Raw genomic sequence first — 18,390 nt, forward strand, 5'->3', positions numbered from 1 at the left:
GTCTCTCTTCCCATCTCCAGCCATGAGTTGATTAAGCCCATGGGTTGGTTGGGCACCGAGGATGGCTCCATGGAGCCTCGGGCTCAGGTTTTAAAAATAGCTCAGTTGCAAGCATGGCCCCAGATGGCTAGAGCATGGGTTTGACGGGTGGACCCTGGCTGGGGGTGGGGGTACATGCAGGAGTCTGCTTCTCTATCTTCCCTCCTCTCACTTAGAAATGAAGAGAGGCCCTGGCCGGCCGGTTGGCTCAGTGGTAGAGCGTCGGCCTGGCGTGCAGGAGTCTCGGGTTCGATTCCCGGCCAGGGCACACAGGAGAGGCGCCCATCTGCTTCTCCACCCCTCCCCCTCTCCTTCCTCTCTGTCTCTCTCTTCCCCTCCCGCAGCTGAGGCTCCATTGGAGCAAAGATGGCCCAGGCACTGGGGATGGCTCTGTGGCCTCTGCCTCAGGCGCTAGAATGGCTCTGGATGCAACAGAGCAACGCCCCAGAGGGGCAGAGCATCGCCCCCTGGTGCCGGGTGGATCCCGGTCGGGCGCATGCGGGAGTCTGACTGCCTCCCCGTTTCCAGCTTCAAAAAAATGAAAAAAAAAACCGGAAAGATGAGAGAGAAAAGAAAAAACCATAGGAACAGCTAGGTCATATATATTGTTAAGTGTGTATGTTTATAAGAAACTGTCTGATTTCTTTTCCAAAATGGTTGTACTATTTTGTGTTCCCAAATAGTAACGGAACAAAATTCTGTTGCTTTGCATCCCCACCGGCATTTGATATTTAAACCATAATCTTAATACATCACCTTCAATCAATGACAGTGCTTACACTCACAATCAAGTATAAAATACAGAGATATGGACAATATAATTACAACACAACTAAGGCTGAGTTAATAAATATTCCTGTCAATATCTGCACATGATAGTGAAAACATCTTCAAGAATCTATGGAACATATAAAATATTAATAGATCATATTCTGGGCCACAAGAAAACTTTACACCGTCCAATGTAGAAACTGTACCATGATGTAATAAATGTTGAAATCAAGTTTAAAGAGTATAAAAAAATCATACAGAAGTTATAAAATAATTGCTTTGAATCGAGGGAAATTTTAAATTTAACTAAAGACTATGTAAAAAATAATAAAAATAAGTGCCCTATTCAATTACAAACTCATAGGTTGAAATGCTTTCATTACAAAAAAAGTATTTTTTTTCTTTAAGAGGGAAAAAAAGGGCCTCGCCTGGCCTGTGGTGGCACAGTGGATAAACCTTCGGCCTGGAATGCCAAGGTTGCAGGTTCGAAACCCTGGGCTGCCCTGGTCAAGGCATATACAACAAGCAAGCAATGAACAACTAACATGAAGCAACTATGAGTTGATACTTCCCATTCCATGCTCCCCTTTCTCTCCTGTCTCCGTTAAATCAATAAATAAAGTATTAAAAAAAAGGGCCTTGGCAGGATAGCTGGGTTGGTTACAGCATCATCCGGAAGCACAGAGGTTGCGGGTAGGATCCCCAGTCAGGGCACATTCTCTCTCTCTCTCTCTCTCTCTCTCTCTCTGCTGGTCGGATCTCCAGTCAGGGCAATTCCCCCCTCCCTCTCTCTTTCTCTCTCTCTCTCTCTCTCTCTCTCTCTGCCGGTCGGATCCCCAGTCAGGGCATATATATTCTCTCTCTCTCTCCCTCTCTAAAATCAATAAAATAAACATTTTTAAAAGGGGGGGGGAGGGGAAAGAAAATATTAATTCCCAAGGAAAACATGATGGAAATGAAGATAACCAGAAATTGTGGCTGTTTACTCTCCCGTTTCCCGGTAAATTCAGCTCTTAGAAAGCAGGATCATAAGATAAATATTGTGCCTGCTGACAGTATGAGCTCAACACTTAGAAGCATTTTAGCTTTCCCAAAGTTAGGCTTCTTCTCATTTGGGCTTCCACAGGAGGCTGTATTTTAGCATTTATTTACTTATTCAATTTGGCTTTCTTCACTGTTTTTAAGTTTATGTAAATCTTTTGATTTTTTTTTTTCTTATTGATTTTCTTAGCGAGAGGAAGAGAGAGAAACATCGATTTGTTGCCCGCAACCTTGTCATGTCCAGACGACGCTCTAACCAACTGGCCAGGGCTTTAGTTTAGCACTTATTCAAGTATTGCAATCATATAAATTTTCCACGTCACACACCTATCCTTTAAAAACAAAGATTTGTTTACCACTGAGAGTGCGCCAGGCGATGGACATGAATTCACTTAATCATTACAGCCTCTTTTGGATATTATTTTTCAGAAATTGAGGCTCGGAAAGATTAAGTGATGATCAAGGTCACAGAGTGCGTTCATCACACCGTCAGGATTTGGTAGCGCAGTTATACTTACACGCAGTTTCTACCGGAGAGGTTATTTTGATCTCAGGAGCAAGGTTCATTTGTCACTTTTTTATCCTCAGGTCCTATCCTATAGCTCCTGGCACAGAACATCTCAAACAAGTTAGGAATTACTTGCGCTCTGTTGTTTTACCAAGTTTTCTTCTGCAGACCGTATAGAAATAAGCTCATTCCAAGCCGGCAACGGAAATGTGGGAAGCTCTCCGGAAGAATTTACGACACTGCCCGACTCTTCTCCTTTCCTTGCCTCCCATCTCCATGGTTGCCTTGTAACCAATCTATAGCCTGAGCGAGAACAGCCAATCACTAGACCACTTTTCAGACACGTGGCAGGGAGTTGGAATTGCCATTGGTTGATCACGGTGAGCCCCACCCCCTCTCGTTTGATCCTTTAAGTAGAAGTCGTGAGAGTTCCTCCGCCTTTCGGCGGCTGGGAGGATGCGGAGGTGAGGCCGAGGTTGTGGTGGGTAATTGCGGGGTGGCCAACGGTGATGACATCAATCAAAGCACGTGTTAGACTGCTGACAAGGGTGATGCGAACCGGAGTCTGAGCTTGGCCGCCGTGGTGGCGAGGAGGGGACGGGCCCGCGGGGCGCACCTGCTCACCCACCGCTCTCGTTCTTGCAGATCACGGCCGGGTCGAGGACGTCGGATGTCGTGGTCTTTCCAACCTTTCCACCCTCTCCCGGAGGCCCTCAATAAAATGCTTTGATCCCAGCTCTGGTGTCAGTGTTCCTTGGGACGCGCTACCTTTGAGCCCCCGTTGCGCCTGCGTGTGGCGCCGGGGGTCAGGCTGCAGCGCAAGAGCACGTACTCGCGCATAACTGGGGCCGACTGCCCTCTGTGGGCGGCCCTTTTACCCGCGAGCGACACTGCGGCCCCGCGCCGGCAGCTGCCAGGGCGGATTTTCTGGGGGTTGTGACTACCCCGTCCTTAAGCAAAGCTGAGGTGCTCAGGGAGAACTCGGGGATTATATCGGCTGTGGTACGCAGTGCGCCGCACATTACCTTTTCCTACCCTGGAAGATTAGGTTCTAACTGAAGACATGCAGCTTCAGTTAACCGACAGCGGTAGGAAAGGAAGAGGAAGGCTGTGTCTTTGAGCACTTTGTGGCATCGGTGTAGCTGCACGTCGGCCCGGCGTGTGGAAGTCCTGGGTTCGATTCCTGGCCAGGCCACACAGGAGAAGCGCCCATCTGCTTCCCCCTTCCCCCTCTATCTCTCCCTCTCCCGCAGCCAAGGCTCCATGGGAGCAAATTTGCCCCGGGCGCTAAGAATGGGTCCGGTTTCAACGGAGCAACGGCCCCTGTTGGGCATGCGGGGTGGATCTCGATCGGGCGCATGTAAGAGTCTGCATCTCTGCTTCTCACTAAAGGGGGGGGGGGTATAGCTGCAACTTTTTTACAAAAACTACGGCCAACTGCTTACTTGCGTGCTGTGCCAAGCGTTGGGCAAATGAGTGTCCCGTTAGCCTAACTTAAAACGGTAGTTGTGAAGGTTTGATTTTATGCATTGCCGGGTACAAGACAGGTGTGTAATTGTACAATCACTTCTGAGTAGAAGGAGGCACAAGGACAGTGTAAACTGCTTTGGCAACTGGAGGGGGCCCCAAGGAACAAGACCACTAGGCAACACAGGGATTGTCCCCTCGGGTTAAATGCAGATTGAGGATAACAGCACCTTGCTCATACCTGACAGGATCCTTAACGATTGTTAGTCAGGGACCATCCAGGAAATGAAGCTGCTATTGGCAGCTGAGGGCCCAAGCACCCTGTACCCACTATTTATTCCATCCATATTTAAACAGGATTCAATAGAAATAACATGCTTTTATCTAGTATTTGACATGAGATATTTATTTTGTGAAACAATGCAAGCGATTGTAAATCTCATACTGTTTTAAGTGTAGCAGGGTACAGTCATGTGTAATCTTTACACAGCAGTACATCTAGTCCTTTGCCTTTAGTTATTGCACAGAAATTAGACCAGTGAGAAAGACATGGACTGACTAGCCACCTGGCCCACTGAAATTAGAACAGTACACCGAGATAGAATTGTTAAATTTACGTCAAATGGTTTAATGGTGCAATTAAATAAGGGTTCAATTTTTTTTTCAATATATTAATTTCTTGAAAGTCATATTCAGGCAAGGTGCTATTTAGTACACATGTAAATTATCAAAAGTTATCCAAGGTAATTTTGATGTTGAATGCAGCTTTAAACAATCATTTTAAAATATACTTCTCAAAGCAAATTATACAATTAGGGCCTCCACACTTGTAAACTAAATATTCTGACACAAATGCACAAATTAAAGTTGGCAACATTGAGGAAATGTCACATTAACTGATATACGCGTAGTGTTTGATGTAGAGCAAACTTCTGGTCATATCAAAGGAAACTGCCCGTAAAACATCCTGAACCAATTAGATGAACAAAGCCTCTAGATAACAAAAGAGCACAAAGAGATGGTGGCTCTGGTCTGGCCTTACCCAATCTGGTTATTACACGCAGTGAGTGGTTCACATTTTCACATGTTCATGGCAGGAAGCCATTTTGGATTAGAACCAGGTGGTTGTACCTTGTTGGTAAAAGGCTTGGGATGGTTTGATCTCAGGGCTTTACTTAATTTTCACAGAAATCTCATGTCCCCACCCCAGTTGATAGTGTGTTAGTGTATGTTCTATGGCTACTTGCTTCCAAAATGTATTATTTGACATGAAAAGTGAGTTGCTATGCATATGTCTATCACCAATGAAATAGCTCACAAAATTCCATCCCCACCCTCCACATTACCACACTGACATTCTCAATGTGAAGGGCTGCGTCACATACAAACTAGGAGAGAGGGAACGTTCCATTTGTGCTCTGGCTGCCTGAGGGAAAGCTTTGGAGTTGAGGCAAGGTGAAGGAAGCCTTCCAGTTGTAGCTTTGCTCTTAATGTGCTCTTTTGCTGCCACAAAAACTGGTAGACTTAAAGCCATGGTGTGAGTCACACCCTCTAGACCCGCGGTGATGATTCCTCCAATCTGAGTCAAAGCTTTGCAGTAGACAATCCAGACACCAGTGGCTGGATGCATGGAATGACACCTCACAGTGGAATGGGCACTGGCAGGCAGAGGGCAAAAGCTGTGGCACGAGGAAAGGCCTGTGCTACAGCACAGATGGCAGCCAAGAACCCCACACCTTGAGCTAGATCTAATACTGGCAATGTCGGGTCTTCACTCATCACAGCTGATCAGTAGCCTCCACAAGCAGGTCTTTCAGGAGGCAGGAAGTGGAGCGAGGGTCCATGGCCGAGTGCATTATAGGGATATAAACATCATCCATGTTTGGCATGACAAAAACTTTCTGTAGGAAGAAAGAACGACCATGTGGGAAAATGCTTTGGTTTCTCAGGATGTCACCCTCCCTACTCTGATCATTTAGGCTTTAGACATGTTTGTAAAACAGATGAAACAAGTTCCAAACTAATTCCTCTACCAGAGTTGAGCAAGCACATCAGTGCATGAACACAAGAAACCAAAAAAGTCAGCCCTGAAGGCAGAAGCAACTTTTGATTTCATGTACTTATGATAAAATTACTCTATAAATCTAGCAACAAAATGTACAATTTTTCTTTTAAAAGCATGAGACTGCCTGATCTCTGGTGGCGCAGTGGATAAAGCGTCGACCTGGGAACACTGAGGTCACTGGTTCAAAAACCCTGCACTTGTCTGGTCAAGGCATATATGGGAGTTGATGCTTCTTGCTCCTCCCCCCCTTTCTCTCCTCTCTAAAATGAATAAGTAAATAAAATTTAAAAAATTAAAAGCATGAGACTAAAACATCCTACTACAGTGAATACCTGAATGATGACCAGTGGTTGATAGTAATGGTGCTTTGCCTGTATATAAAATCATTTTATGTGAATGATTTTTGGCGATGCATTTGAGCTTCAGTAATGCTCTCTTCCAAAAGCATAAATGAAAAGCAGGTGGCCATGGGGGAATGCAGCAGTTACCCTTTGGTTTCCCAATCTGCCTCAAAAATACCAGGCACCAATCTATCCCCCTTTGCCTCTTCTTTTGCTCCTTGTTCCCCAAGACTAATTCCTAATGTAGACACGAGAGAGAGAAGAAAGTCTTAACTGACGGCATGAGGTGTCTCCCATAACTAGATTTAAAGCACTTTTCTGTTTGGTAATATTAAGTGTTCCAAAAATTGGTTTTCAGTTAAACTATAGCTCTTACATAAATTTTTAAAAATTGATTTCAGAGAGAAACATTGATCTGTTGTTTCACCCATCCATGCATTCATTGGTTGATTTTTGTATGTGCCCTGACCAGAGGTTGAACCTGTATCCTTGGTACCTCAGGGTGACACTCTAAGCCAGGGGTCTCAAACTCGCGGCCTGCAGGCCGCATGCGGCCCGCCGAACAATTTTGTGCGGCCCGCAGACTAATCCACGAAGTTCAAAATATTTTGGATAAAATTAAGTAAGCCTAGGGGATTAGTCTGCGGGCCACACAAAATTGTTCGGCGGGCAGCATGCGGCCCACGGGCCGCGAGTTTGAGACCCCTGCTCTAAACAATTGAGCTTGTTGGCCAGGGCAAATAATAAAAATATAGTTTTAAATGCAGTAACTAAGAACATACCACTGCGAAAATATACAGGTCTTCTAATGGTGAAACCGCCAGGGCTATTGACATAAGACAGCCATTTTGCTCTAACCCCACCTTTTGGGTTTCTTTTTGAAGATGACTTCCCAGGGTGCTGGGACTGAGTTTTACAGTTTTTGACAATGCACCAGAGATGTTACACCTGTGTGATCGATCAGATGTGTGCTCTCCTGGGATGAGAACCCTCAGCAGTAGGATCCTGACCCACATGAGGTCGACAGCCTCTGTTCTCAACCCAGACCTTTCAGCCTCACATGAAACACTAGACGAACTGCACATTTACCTGAAACTCTTGCTCCAGTTTCTTTTCTATCCAGTCCGTCACATGAACTAAAGTAACTTCTCTCTCTCCGAGTTTTGGCCGAGCTTTCAGCTCCACATATGGTGGCTTCCGGAAACCATACCTTTTAGAAGAGAAGCAATAAGCACATTTAGAAGCAAAAAAAGGAAGCATTCAAGTACCAACAGCAACATTCCTCACTTACACAGGTCTTTATCACTACTTAAATGTTCTCACTCTGATAACGCCCTCTAAAAAATAATTTCGTATAGTAAGTATGAACTGTGAACTCCCTGTGTCCCTGAACTGTGTATAAGGCTGTGACAATCTGAGAACAGTCTCGCAAACAGAAAGCCAGGAAGCACCATAGGAAAAGTCAGTGACTTTCGTTTTTCCTAAATGGCAACAAATGTTTTTATTTCTATTTTTGTAAAAGCAGTGTGTGTGTGTGTGTGTGTGTGTACACACATATATATGTTACAAAGCGCAAAATATACAAGTGTATAAAGCAGAAAGTGACCTGACTGATGGCGGTGCAGGGGATAGAGCCGTCGACCTGGAATGCTGAGGTCCTAGGTTTGAAACCCCAAGGTCGCCAGCTTGAGCATCATCAGCTTGAGTGCGGGATCACTGGCTTGAGTGTGGAATCATCAACATATAATCCCATTGTCACTGCCTTGAGCCCAACGGTCACTCATACAGCTTGAGCAAGGGGTCACTGGCTCAGCTTGAGCCCCCCTGTCAAGGCACATATGAGAAGCAATCAATGAACAACTAAAAGTGACACAACTATGAGTTGATGCTTCTCTTTTTTCCCTTCCTGTCTCTAAAAAAATAAAGCTGAAAATGGAAGTCAGTGCCTCTCTCAGAATTGCATTCCCAAGTTAGAACCACTGAGAGAGAAGTGGTCACTAACCCCCATACTCCTAATATGCATACATAAATAAATAATGTTCTATAACCTTTTTTATTCTACACTCCCCACTATGCTTATGGCTTCTTGATGGAGCAGACTAGCAATCAGAACTGTTGGCAAAGTTTCCAGACAAGAGACTGTGTGCTGTCAAACTATCTAAAAACTTCAATCTGTCATGGACCAATGTTTTATTTACTTTTATTTTTATTTAGAAATTAAATTTGGCCCTGGCTAGTTGGCTCAGCAGTACAGCATCAGCCCAGCCTGTGGAAGTCCCATGTTTGATTCCTAGTCAGGGCACACAAGAGAAATGACTATCTGCTTCTCCACCTTATCTCCTCTTCCCCTCCTGCAGCCATAGTTCAAATGGTTTAAGCAAGCTGGCCCTGGAAGCTGAGGATGGCTTCATGGCCACTTCTCAGGCGCTGAAATAGCTCAGTTGCCAAGCAACAGAGCAGCTGCATCAGAGGACCAGAGCATCACCCTGTAAGAGGCTTGCCAGGTGGATCCTGATCGGGGCACATGTGGGAACCTGTCTCTCTGCCTCCCTGCCTCCCCGCCTCTCAATAAAATAAACAAATAAATAAACATTTTAAAAAAATTAAATTTAATGGTATGACACTGCTCCACAGGTACACATAAATTTCAAGTGCATGTCTCCATGGAACATGAACTATTCACGTTGTGTGCCCATCACATAAAGCCAATGTTTTAAAAAATACAATAAAGCCTGACCAAGCGGTGGTGCAGTGGATAGAGTGTCAGACTGGGATACGGAGGACCCAGGTTCGAGACCCCAAGGTCGCCAGCTTGAGCGTGGGCTCATCTGGTTTGAGCAAAAAAAGCTCACCAGCTTGGACCCAAGGTCACTGGCTTGAGCAAGGGGTCACTTGGTCTGCTGTAGCCCCACGGTCAAGGCACATATGATAAAGCAATCAATGAACAACTAAGGTGTTGCAACGAAAAACTAATGATTGATGCTTCTCATCTCTCTCCGTTCCTGTCTGTCTATCCCTATCTATCCCTCTTTCTGACTGTCTCTCTGTAAAAAAAAAAAAAAAAAAAAAAAAAATACAATAAAAACATCAAATTGCTATGAACATTTCTAAACACCCTCAATAGCTACACTTATCTTTGTGGATCATTAACAAATGTTTCCACATTTAAGCATGCATTAGGCAGTACTTCCCTAGAGGCCTTCAATTTTATCTCCCACTGAACAGTGGCATTTATAACTAGTAAAGCTTAGACAGGAAAGAAATGTTAGCAACTATTAGTATATAAAAATGGCCTGGCCAGTTGGCTCAGTGGTAGAGCATTGGCACAGTGGTAGAGCATTGGCACAGCGTGTAGAAGTCCTGGGTTTGATTCCTGATCAGGGCACATAGGAGAAGTGACCATCTGCTTCTCCATTCCTCTCTCTCTCTCTCTCTCTCTATCTCTCTCTCTCTCTCTCTCCCACACACACACACACAGCCATGGCTCAAATGGTTTGAGCAAGCTGGCCCCAGGCACTGAGGATGGCTCCATGGCCTCGCCTTAGATGCTAAAATAGCTCAGTAGCCAAGCAATGGAGCAGCGGGCCCAGATGGGCAGAGCATCAGCCCCAGACAGGGCTTATTAGGTGGTTCCTGGTCGGGGTGCATGCAGGAGTCTGTCTCTCTGCCTCCCTGCTCCTCGCTTAAGAAAAAAAAAAAGCAAGAAAGGATATAAAAACATTTTTAATTAGGTTTGGAAGACTACAGAAAAATATTAACCGGCTATTCTTTTTTTTTTTTTTTTAATTTTAATGGGGTGACATTGATAAATCAGGGTACATAGGTTCAGAGAAAACATCTCTAGGTTATTTTGCCATTTGCTTATGCTACATTCCCATCACCTAGAGTCCAATTGTCTTTCGTCACCTTCTAACTGGTTTTCTTTGTGTCCCTCCCCTCCCCAATCCCTCTCCCTCTCCTCCCCCCACCCTGTAACCCCACACTCTTGACCATGTCTCTGAGTCTCATTTTTATGTCCCACCTATATATGGAATCATATAGTTCTTAGTTTTTTCTGATTTACTTATTTCGCTCAGTATAATGTTATCAAGGCTCATCCATGTTGTTGTAAATGATCCGATGTCATCATTTCTTATGGCTGAGTAGTATTCCATAGTGTATATGTACCAAAGCTTTTTAATCCACTCGTCCACTGACGGAAACTTGGGCTGTTTCCAGATCTTCGCTATTGTGAACAATGCTGCCATAAACATGGGGGTGCATTTCTTCTTTTCATACAGTGCTATGGTGTTTTGGGGGTATATTCCTAACAGTGGGATAGCTGGGTCAAAAGGCAGTTCGATTTTTAATTTTTTGAGGAATCTCCATACTGTTTTCCACAGTGGCTGCACCTGTCTGCATTCCCACCAGCAGTGCAGGAGGGTTCCCTTTTCTCCACATCCTCGCCAGCACTTATTCTGTGTTGTTTTGTTGATGAGCGCCATTCTGACTGGTGTGAGGTGATATCTCATTGTGGTTTTAATTTGCATTTCGCTAATCATTAGTGATGTTGAGCATTTTTTCATATGCCTATTGGCCAACTGTATGTCCTCTTTGGAGAAGTGTCTATTCATTTCTTTTGCCCATTTTTGGATTGGATTGTTTGTCTTCCTGGTATTAAGCTTTACAAGTTCTTTATAAATTTTGGTTATTAACCCCTTATCAGACGTACTGTCAAATATATTCTCCCATTGTGTAGTTTGTCTTTTTATTCTGTTCTTATTGTATTTAGCTGTGCAGAAGCTTTTTAGTTTGATATAGTCCCATTTGTTTATCCTGTCTTTTATTTCACTTGCCTATGGAGACAAATCGGCAAATATATTGCTGCGAGAAATGTCAGAGAGCTTACTGCCTATGTTTTCTTCTAAGATGCTTATGGTTTCATGGCTTATATTTAAGTCTTTTATCCATTTTGAGTTTATTTTTGTGAAGGGTGTAAGTTGGTGGTCTAGTTTCACTTTTTTGCAGGTAGCTGTCCAATTTTCCCAACACCATTTGTTGAAGAGGCTGTCTTTACTCCAATGTATGCTCTTACCTCCTTTGTCAAATATCAGTTGTCCATAAAGGTGTGGGTTTATTTCTGGGTTCTCAGTTCTGTTCCATTGATCTAAATGCCTGTTCTTATGCCAGTACCAGGCTGTTTTGAGTACAATGGCCTTGTAGTATAACTTGATATCCGGAAGTGTGATACCTCCCACTCTATTCTTCCTTTTCAAGGTTGCTGAGGTTATTCGTGTTCTCTTTTGGTTCCATATAAATTTTTGGAATATGTGTTCTATATCTTTGAAGTAAGTCATTGGTATTTTAATCGGTATTGTATTGAATTTATAAATTACTTTGGGTAATATAGACATTTTAATGATGTTTATTCTTCCTAACCATGAGCACGGTATATGCTTCCACTTGTTTGTATCTTCCCTGATTTCTTTTATCAATGTTTTATAATTTTCCGAGTACAAGTCTTTAATCTCTCTGGTTAAATTTATTCCTAGGTGCTTTATTTTTTTGGTTGCAATGGTAAAGGGGATTGATTCCTTAATTTCTCTTAACTGGCTATTCTTGGATGGTGGGATTATAGGCTTTTTTCCCCCATTTTTTTTCCAGTGAAAATATTACTTTAAAAAAATAAAATCTTACCTAACCTGTGCAGTGGATAAAGCATTGACCTGGAATGCTGAGGTCACTGTTTTGAGACCCTGGTCTTGCCCAATCAAGGCACATATAAAAAGCCACTACAAAGTTGATGCTTCCCGCCCTGCCTCCTCTAAAATCAATAAAACTAAAAAATTAGCTTGAGTAGGCAGTGGCACAGTGGATCGAGTGTTCATCTAAGATGCAGAAGACCCAGGTTTAAAACCCTGAGGTCTCTGGCTTGAGCTGTCTCACTAGCATGAGTGTGGGGTCACCTGCTTGAGCATGGGATCACAGACATGACCCATGGTCAGTGACTTGAGCCTAAAGGTCACTGGCTTGAGCCCAAGTCACTGGCTTGAGCAAGGGGTCACTAGCTCTGCTGTAGCCCCACGGTCAAGGCACATATGAGAAAGCAGTCAATGAACAACTAAGGTGTCACAACAAAGAATTGATGCTTCTCATCTATCTTCCTTCCTGCCTGTCTGTCCCCCTATCTGTCTCTCTCTCTGTCTCTCTCACTAAAAAAAAAGTTTAATTAATTTAAAAATTACATAAAATCTGTAATGGTATTTTTGAGTTTTTACTGGGAAACACCAATAATATCATTCAATGACTAGTCAATTTAAAATTGAATCATTCCTACAAAACCTTCTGAACACTAAGGATGTGTATTACTTAGCATATTGGTTTCACTCTGAAGAAATAGCTGTCTTTTTCATATGGGTGCAATTTATGACACCACAAAGTCTCTTACACAATTCTATATACATTTATGTACATTTTATGGGACTTGAAATATCCCATAAAATCACAGATAGTGATTTTTGATAGATACATGAATTTACCAGGAATTCCAACTGCCCTTTTGATAGTCTGCTTATCTGTCAGACCTCACCCTTACTCACTGGACTGTCGCCCCTGAGACAGAGGAATTCCAAGAAGCTGGCAAGCCACTCCAAGAAGGAGCATTCGGACACACCAGGACTTTTGAATCAACACCCACTTTGCTCAAGATTCTCCTTTACCCTATAAAATTCGTCCCCTAGCTTGTACTGGTGCCTTTCTCCCGGGAGAAGTGCCCAGCAGGGTTCCTTTCTTCCTTTCAATAAAGCCTATTACTCTGGTCTTTTTGGACTCCCATGGATTCCAACATTTGGTGCCGAAACCCGGGACAGGGTACTAACTGCCTGGACGATCCCTCTTTGCCATCCAAACTTACAACCAGGGAAGCAATGGGCAGCGGCAGCTTGTCCCGGGCTTACTCCCTGATTCTGTTTGGACAGGTAATTGTAGGTTGACTGGCTGCAGTCTAACCCTGTCCTGAACCCCTGCCAGATCAGAAAGGTAAGGAGTTTCTCCCTTCCCTCTCCTGGCTGGCTTTAATTCGACCCATAAGTCTCTAATCCATCATTGGACAGCTTTCTCCGGTCAGCCTCACATTTTGAGGGGTTTGCCATTTTTCTGTCCCAGGGACAGCACGTTCCAAAAGTCTAAGCACTTAGCCAAATCCCTCCACATTATCTTTGAGCTCCTTCTTAGGTGGTGACGACCCCTAAGCAGGACAACTCCACATTCCCAGGAGAGCTTTCTCCTTTGAGATTGTGATTGGAGGCGGGGACGCCCCTCTAGATCACTAATCTCCACATTGGGCTCTTCGGAGTCAAAGCCATCTGACCAAACCCCGCTGGGCTGTCTTCTACTCATTTTCTTTTGCAATACTGCCTGGGCACAATATAAACTAGACAACGACTCCCACAGGCCTGAAAACGGGATTTTCGATTACTATATCCTGTGAGACCTTGACAACTTTTGCCACGGGATGGGGAGGGCATCAGAAATTCCTTACGCGCATCAGAAATTCCTTATGTGCAGGCTTCCTTCTACCTTCACTCCTGTCCTTAATTTCTGTGCCTTCTGTTCTACACACAGGTGTTTTTGGCCAAAGAAACCTCACCTAAAACCTCCACTCCTAATATTTCCTTCTCCGCGGACTCCCAACTCTCTTCCCCTCCTGCCTGACCCCTGGGCGCACCCCTCACTCGGGACCCCTCTCTGGTCCCTCTGCAGATCTTTTCTTCTCGAGTCTCTCCCCTCCAGAAAGCCCCCTCCCTTCACGGAATCCTGTTTCTCATTCACTTGCAAATACCAGTCTCTCTTTCTCCTCCCCTGCTTGCCAGGGGCCTCTCTCTTCTCCACTGTGTTCTTTTTTTTTTTTTTTTAATGTTCTCTGTTGCCTTTTTTTTGTCTTTATTTTTTCTATTTTTTTAATCTTTTATTTTTATTGAATCCAGAGAGAGGAAGGAGAGGAAGGGGGAGACAGAAGCACCAATCTGTTTCTGTATGTGCCCTGGCCAAGGACCGAACCAGCCACCTCTGCATTGCAGGACAATGCTCCAGCCAAGCGAGCCATCCAGCCAGGGCTCTCCACTGTGTTCTTAAACCCTTCCTCCCTCCTTAGAGACAGGCGGCTCTGTCTCTTTTTCTTCTTTGACCCATCCCCCCACCCCACCGGCTTCAGATGTCTCTCTCTCTTCTTTGACCCATCCTTCCCCCTCCTCAGAGACTGACTGTGCCTTCCACTACCCCTCGCCCCCTCCCCTCTCCTCAGAGCTCTAAATCCTTTGACTCCTCTGACCACATGGCACCACCACCAGCACTTTAATCCCCTCCTCCTCCTCCTGCAGATTCTAACCCTCCTTCTTTCCATCCAGCTGCTCACACTGTCCATCCGTCTGCTTCCTCTCTTCTTCCCCTCTATGTTGGCAACTCCCTGCCATCTCAAAAAGCTTAAAAAAACAGAGTTGTCTATTGAACTGTGTGAGTGAGTAATCTGTCTTGTCTCTTTGTTTGTCAGAAAATATCTCTAGTATAATTTGAATTGAAACAAGTAAAGCACACTCATTTAAATTCAATTCATAATTTATATGTAAAATCTTTGTTTAATATGTAACTATGTCTGTTTTAAGGCCTTAAACCAATAATCACCCACCTCTTAAGCCAGACTTACTCATCCCCATGGACTCTCCCTGCAATATCCCCATCCTTCCTGTTCAAAAACCTTCAGGGGCTTATTACCTCATACAAGACTTACACCTGATCAATGAGGCAGTAATTCCCCTCCATCCAGTAGTCCCTAATCTCTACAAATTACTGTCACACATTCCCTCAAACACCACTCACTTCATGGTCCTAGACCTCAAGAATGTCTTCTTTACCATTCCTCTACACCCTGACTCTTACTTTCAGTTTGCATTCACCTGGACCGATCCCGGACACTAATGCAGCCCAGCAATTTACGTAAATTGTCTTACCTCAAGGGTTCAAAAACAGCCCACACCTGTTTGGGCAGGCACTAGCTCGGGATTTAGCAGCATGCAATCTCAAAACTAGTACTCTCTGACAATATATAAATAACCTACTCCTCTGCAGCCCCTCCCTGCCTGCCTCCAGGAGACACACCGCCAATCTTCTTAACTTCCTCATCATGAAGGGGTATTATGTCTTCTCTACTAAGGCTCAACTTCACTTTTAATCCATAGTCTATCTGGGCATCACGTTAATCCCCACCACCTGAGGTCTCATCCTACATCAAACTCAGACCCTCTACAGTCTCCAACCACCTACCACCACAGATCAAATCCTTTCTTTCCTTGGTCTAATAGGCTTCTTTAGACACTGGATTCCCAATTTTGCTCTCTTAGTCAAGCCCCTCAGTGAGATCTTCTGAGCATGGCTTTTAAGGTCTATAATGGCCAAGGAAGTAACAGAAAAGGCAAATAAGGCCCAAAAGAAGTCAGGAAATACCAGCTTTTAGCATACACTCTTAAAGGCTCCAGAGCCCTAAAGCGCTTCATAGCATTCCATCAGGGCCCTACTCCAGAGTGGAAAGAAAGGTCACTGAACTAAAGCCTGCCAGGCTTCCCGGCCCCATCAAGAGACACACCTTTGCTGTGGAAAGAGGGACACGAGAAGGTAAGCTGCCCCCTTGCTCCATGGAGGGAGGGTTCAGTCTCTTCTAGCCCTGCTCCAGCTACCTGTGACCTGACCTTGCCAGCGTGCTGGGAATTGCCACTGAAGGCCCAAGGACATCGTTCACGAGCTTAAGGTATTTCTTCCAAGTAGCAGATAAGCTGATCTCATTTCTTGTAAACACAAGGGCCATCTACTATGCCTTGCCTGAATATTTGAGTTTTATTTATCCCTCAAAGATCTCTACTGTGGGTATTGACGGTCTGATTTTGTTACTTTATTTATTTAATGTATAATATCTCCTTTATTCCTCTTGTCTCAATGCCCCATGCCTATTGTAGGCTGGGACCTGCTGCTAATTCCAACTAGAAGCAGTGGTCACTAGGACTTAAACTCTAACTGCAAAGTGAAGAAATATAACCACCCTTTCCCTAAATACTTGCAGGATTTACAGGTTACTCAGCAAACTGTTCAAAGACTGTCCAAGAGGCACTTCCAGCATTACATCACCCAAGGACTGACTTTCACGTGGACAGGTCCATACACCGTGATCCTGACAATTCCCATTGCTGCTAAGGATGGCTCTTTCCTCCACCCTGACAATCTGGAGCTCAGAAACAGAGAAACAAAACCGACCCCTTGTCCTTCTGTTCTCTATTCACCTCTCAACCTGCCTCAACCAATCAGGGGCTTTTTACTTTGTGAGACCAACACCTATATGTGTCTCCTTACTAATTGGACAGAAACCTGTACCCTAATCTATATCACCCTAAATATCAACCTAATCCCACCCCATGAGCCTCTTTCAGTTCCTAGTACACTACCCGTCAATCTAAGGACCAAACGAGCTGTACAGGTAATCCCTCTTGTTGTTGCTTTAGGAATCTCTACAGGAGTAGGTCCAGGGGCAGAGGGACTGGCCACTGCACTGTCTTTCTCCCACTCTCTGTCTCTCTGAAGCCCAGCGAATTCGTAAAAAACAAACCAAGTCATGGAATCAGTGGTTTCACACAAACTGGGTGTCTTTTTTGACTATTGCCTTTCATTGGTCCACTCACTCTCCTATTTATTTTTCTAACTTTTGAACCCTACCTCTTACATTTGTTCACTAGTTTCTTACAGAACCGCATGCAGACCTTCAACAATCAGAAAATTGGAAAAATCTACCTAACCCTACACACCAACACTAAAACCTGCCCTTGCGAAACAGAAAAATCTTGAACTCTATAAAAACACCCCTACTACAAACAAAGTTCCTGCAGGCTCGAATGAGAGAAATCTCCAGGATTACCTACAATCAAATGCTTTTACAACCCCTACTCCAACTACCCCAGTGGGGGGTTCATGAAGGAAGCCCCCAATAGGGATAACAGCAGGAAGTAGCTCCAGAAGATGGCCAGTCCGAGACAAACCTCCTTCCTGAACACCATACCCTCTCCTTCCCCCACCTCTTTTCCTTTTTATCATACCACAGAGTTGAGAAATGATAGATACATGAATTTACCAGAACTTCCAACTGCCCTTTTGATGTTCCGCTTATCTGTCAGACCTCACCCTTACTCACTGCACTATCGCCCCTGAGACAGAAGAATTCCAAGAAGCTGGCAAGCCGCCCCAAGGAGGAGCATTCCAGACATAACAGGACTTTTGATTCAACACCCACTTTGCTCGAGATTCTCCTTTACCCTATAAAATTCGTCCCCTAGCTTGTACTGGTGCCTTTCCTCCTGGACAAGTGCCCAGCAGGGTTCCTTTCTTCCCTTCAATAAAGCCTCTTACTCTGGTCTTTTCAGACTCCCATGGATTCCAACAATTTTCTTCTGTTGGACTCATGAAGAATTTATTTCAGTGATTCTCAATCCTGGCCGGTTCCCCAACCTGAGTTCTGGGCGCTGGGCTGGGCAAATCTGTATCCTTAACAAGTCCCCATGTAACTGCGATACCCAGGTGGGTGGAGAACCACTGTTTCATTCAGTTACAACCCCTTGGATAGACCTCCCACCACAGTTACCAAATGCACATGCTGTGCCTCCTGACCATTAAGGCCCAACCCAAGGAAATCTTCCCGAACTGCCTGGACTCTGTGGAATGTGTGGTCCCTGTCTAAAGTGGAGACAGCAATGGCACCTATGTCCATAGAATGCTATGCAGACTAACGGGTGAAGCAGTTACACCCAGGCCATCCAGAGAGTAAGAGCTCTACAAATGGCAGCTGTTCTTACTGGTGGAAAGAGTTGGCTCTAGAAAAGAGGAAGATCAAGAATAGAAAGAGCTCATCTCATCAACTTCACCTATTGACCTTAACTCTTAACATATGAAAAAGAGTCTTTAAATGTGAATTAACCACATTTACAGAAGAAAGCAGAATTAGATTTACAACTAACATTAAGGTTCCACACCTGACCTATGGTGGAGCAGTGGATAAAGCGTCTACCTGGAACACTTGAGGTCGCCAGTTCAAAACCCTGGACTTGCTTGGTCAAGGCACATATGGGAGTTGATGCTTCCTGCTCCTC

The 18,390-nt window shown here is 44.5% G+C and overlaps 1 protein-coding gene and 2 non-coding genes across 4 annotated transcripts in view; 2 read left to right on the forward strand and 1 right to left on the reverse strand.

Annotated features, from left to right (window-relative positions):
* The first annotated feature begins 2,862 nt into the window (after positions 1–2,862).
* On the forward strand, positions 2,863–2,930 carry LOC136407353 (small nucleolar RNA SNORD104). Its single transcript, XR_010751898.1, has one exon. It is a non-coding gene; the product is annotated as a small nucleolar RNA SNORD104 (small nucleolar RNA).
* A 190-nt stretch (positions 2,931–3,120) lies between these two features.
* Positions 3,121–3,252, forward strand: LOC136407428 (small nucleolar RNA SNORA76). The gene has a single exon (XR_010751962.1). It is a non-coding gene; the product is annotated as a small nucleolar RNA SNORA76 (small nucleolar RNA).
* Positions 3,253–4,228: 976 nt separating this feature from the next.
* The window catches only part of TEX2 (testis expressed 2), a 131,092-nt gene continuing 116,930 nt past the window's right edge, over positions 4,229–18,390 (reverse strand). For both annotated transcript variants that reach the window (XM_066386412.1, XM_066386411.1), the window contains exons 11-12: positions 7,322–7,442; positions 4,229–5,727 (exon numbers count right to left, since the gene is read on the reverse strand). In XM_066386412.1, the coding sequence (XP_066242509.1) occupies positions 5,605–5,727; positions 7,322–7,442 (244 nt within the window). In that variant the 3' untranslated portion in view covers positions 4,229–5,604. The remainder of the gene's footprint in view (positions 5,728–7,321; positions 7,443–18,390) is intronic.

This window comes from Saccopteryx leptura, chromosome 5, assembly GCF_036850995.1.
Source record: "Saccopteryx leptura isolate mSacLep1 chromosome 5, mSacLep1_pri_phased_curated, whole genome shotgun sequence".
NCBI lineage: Eukaryota > Metazoa > Chordata > Mammalia > Chiroptera > Emballonuridae > Saccopteryx > Saccopteryx leptura.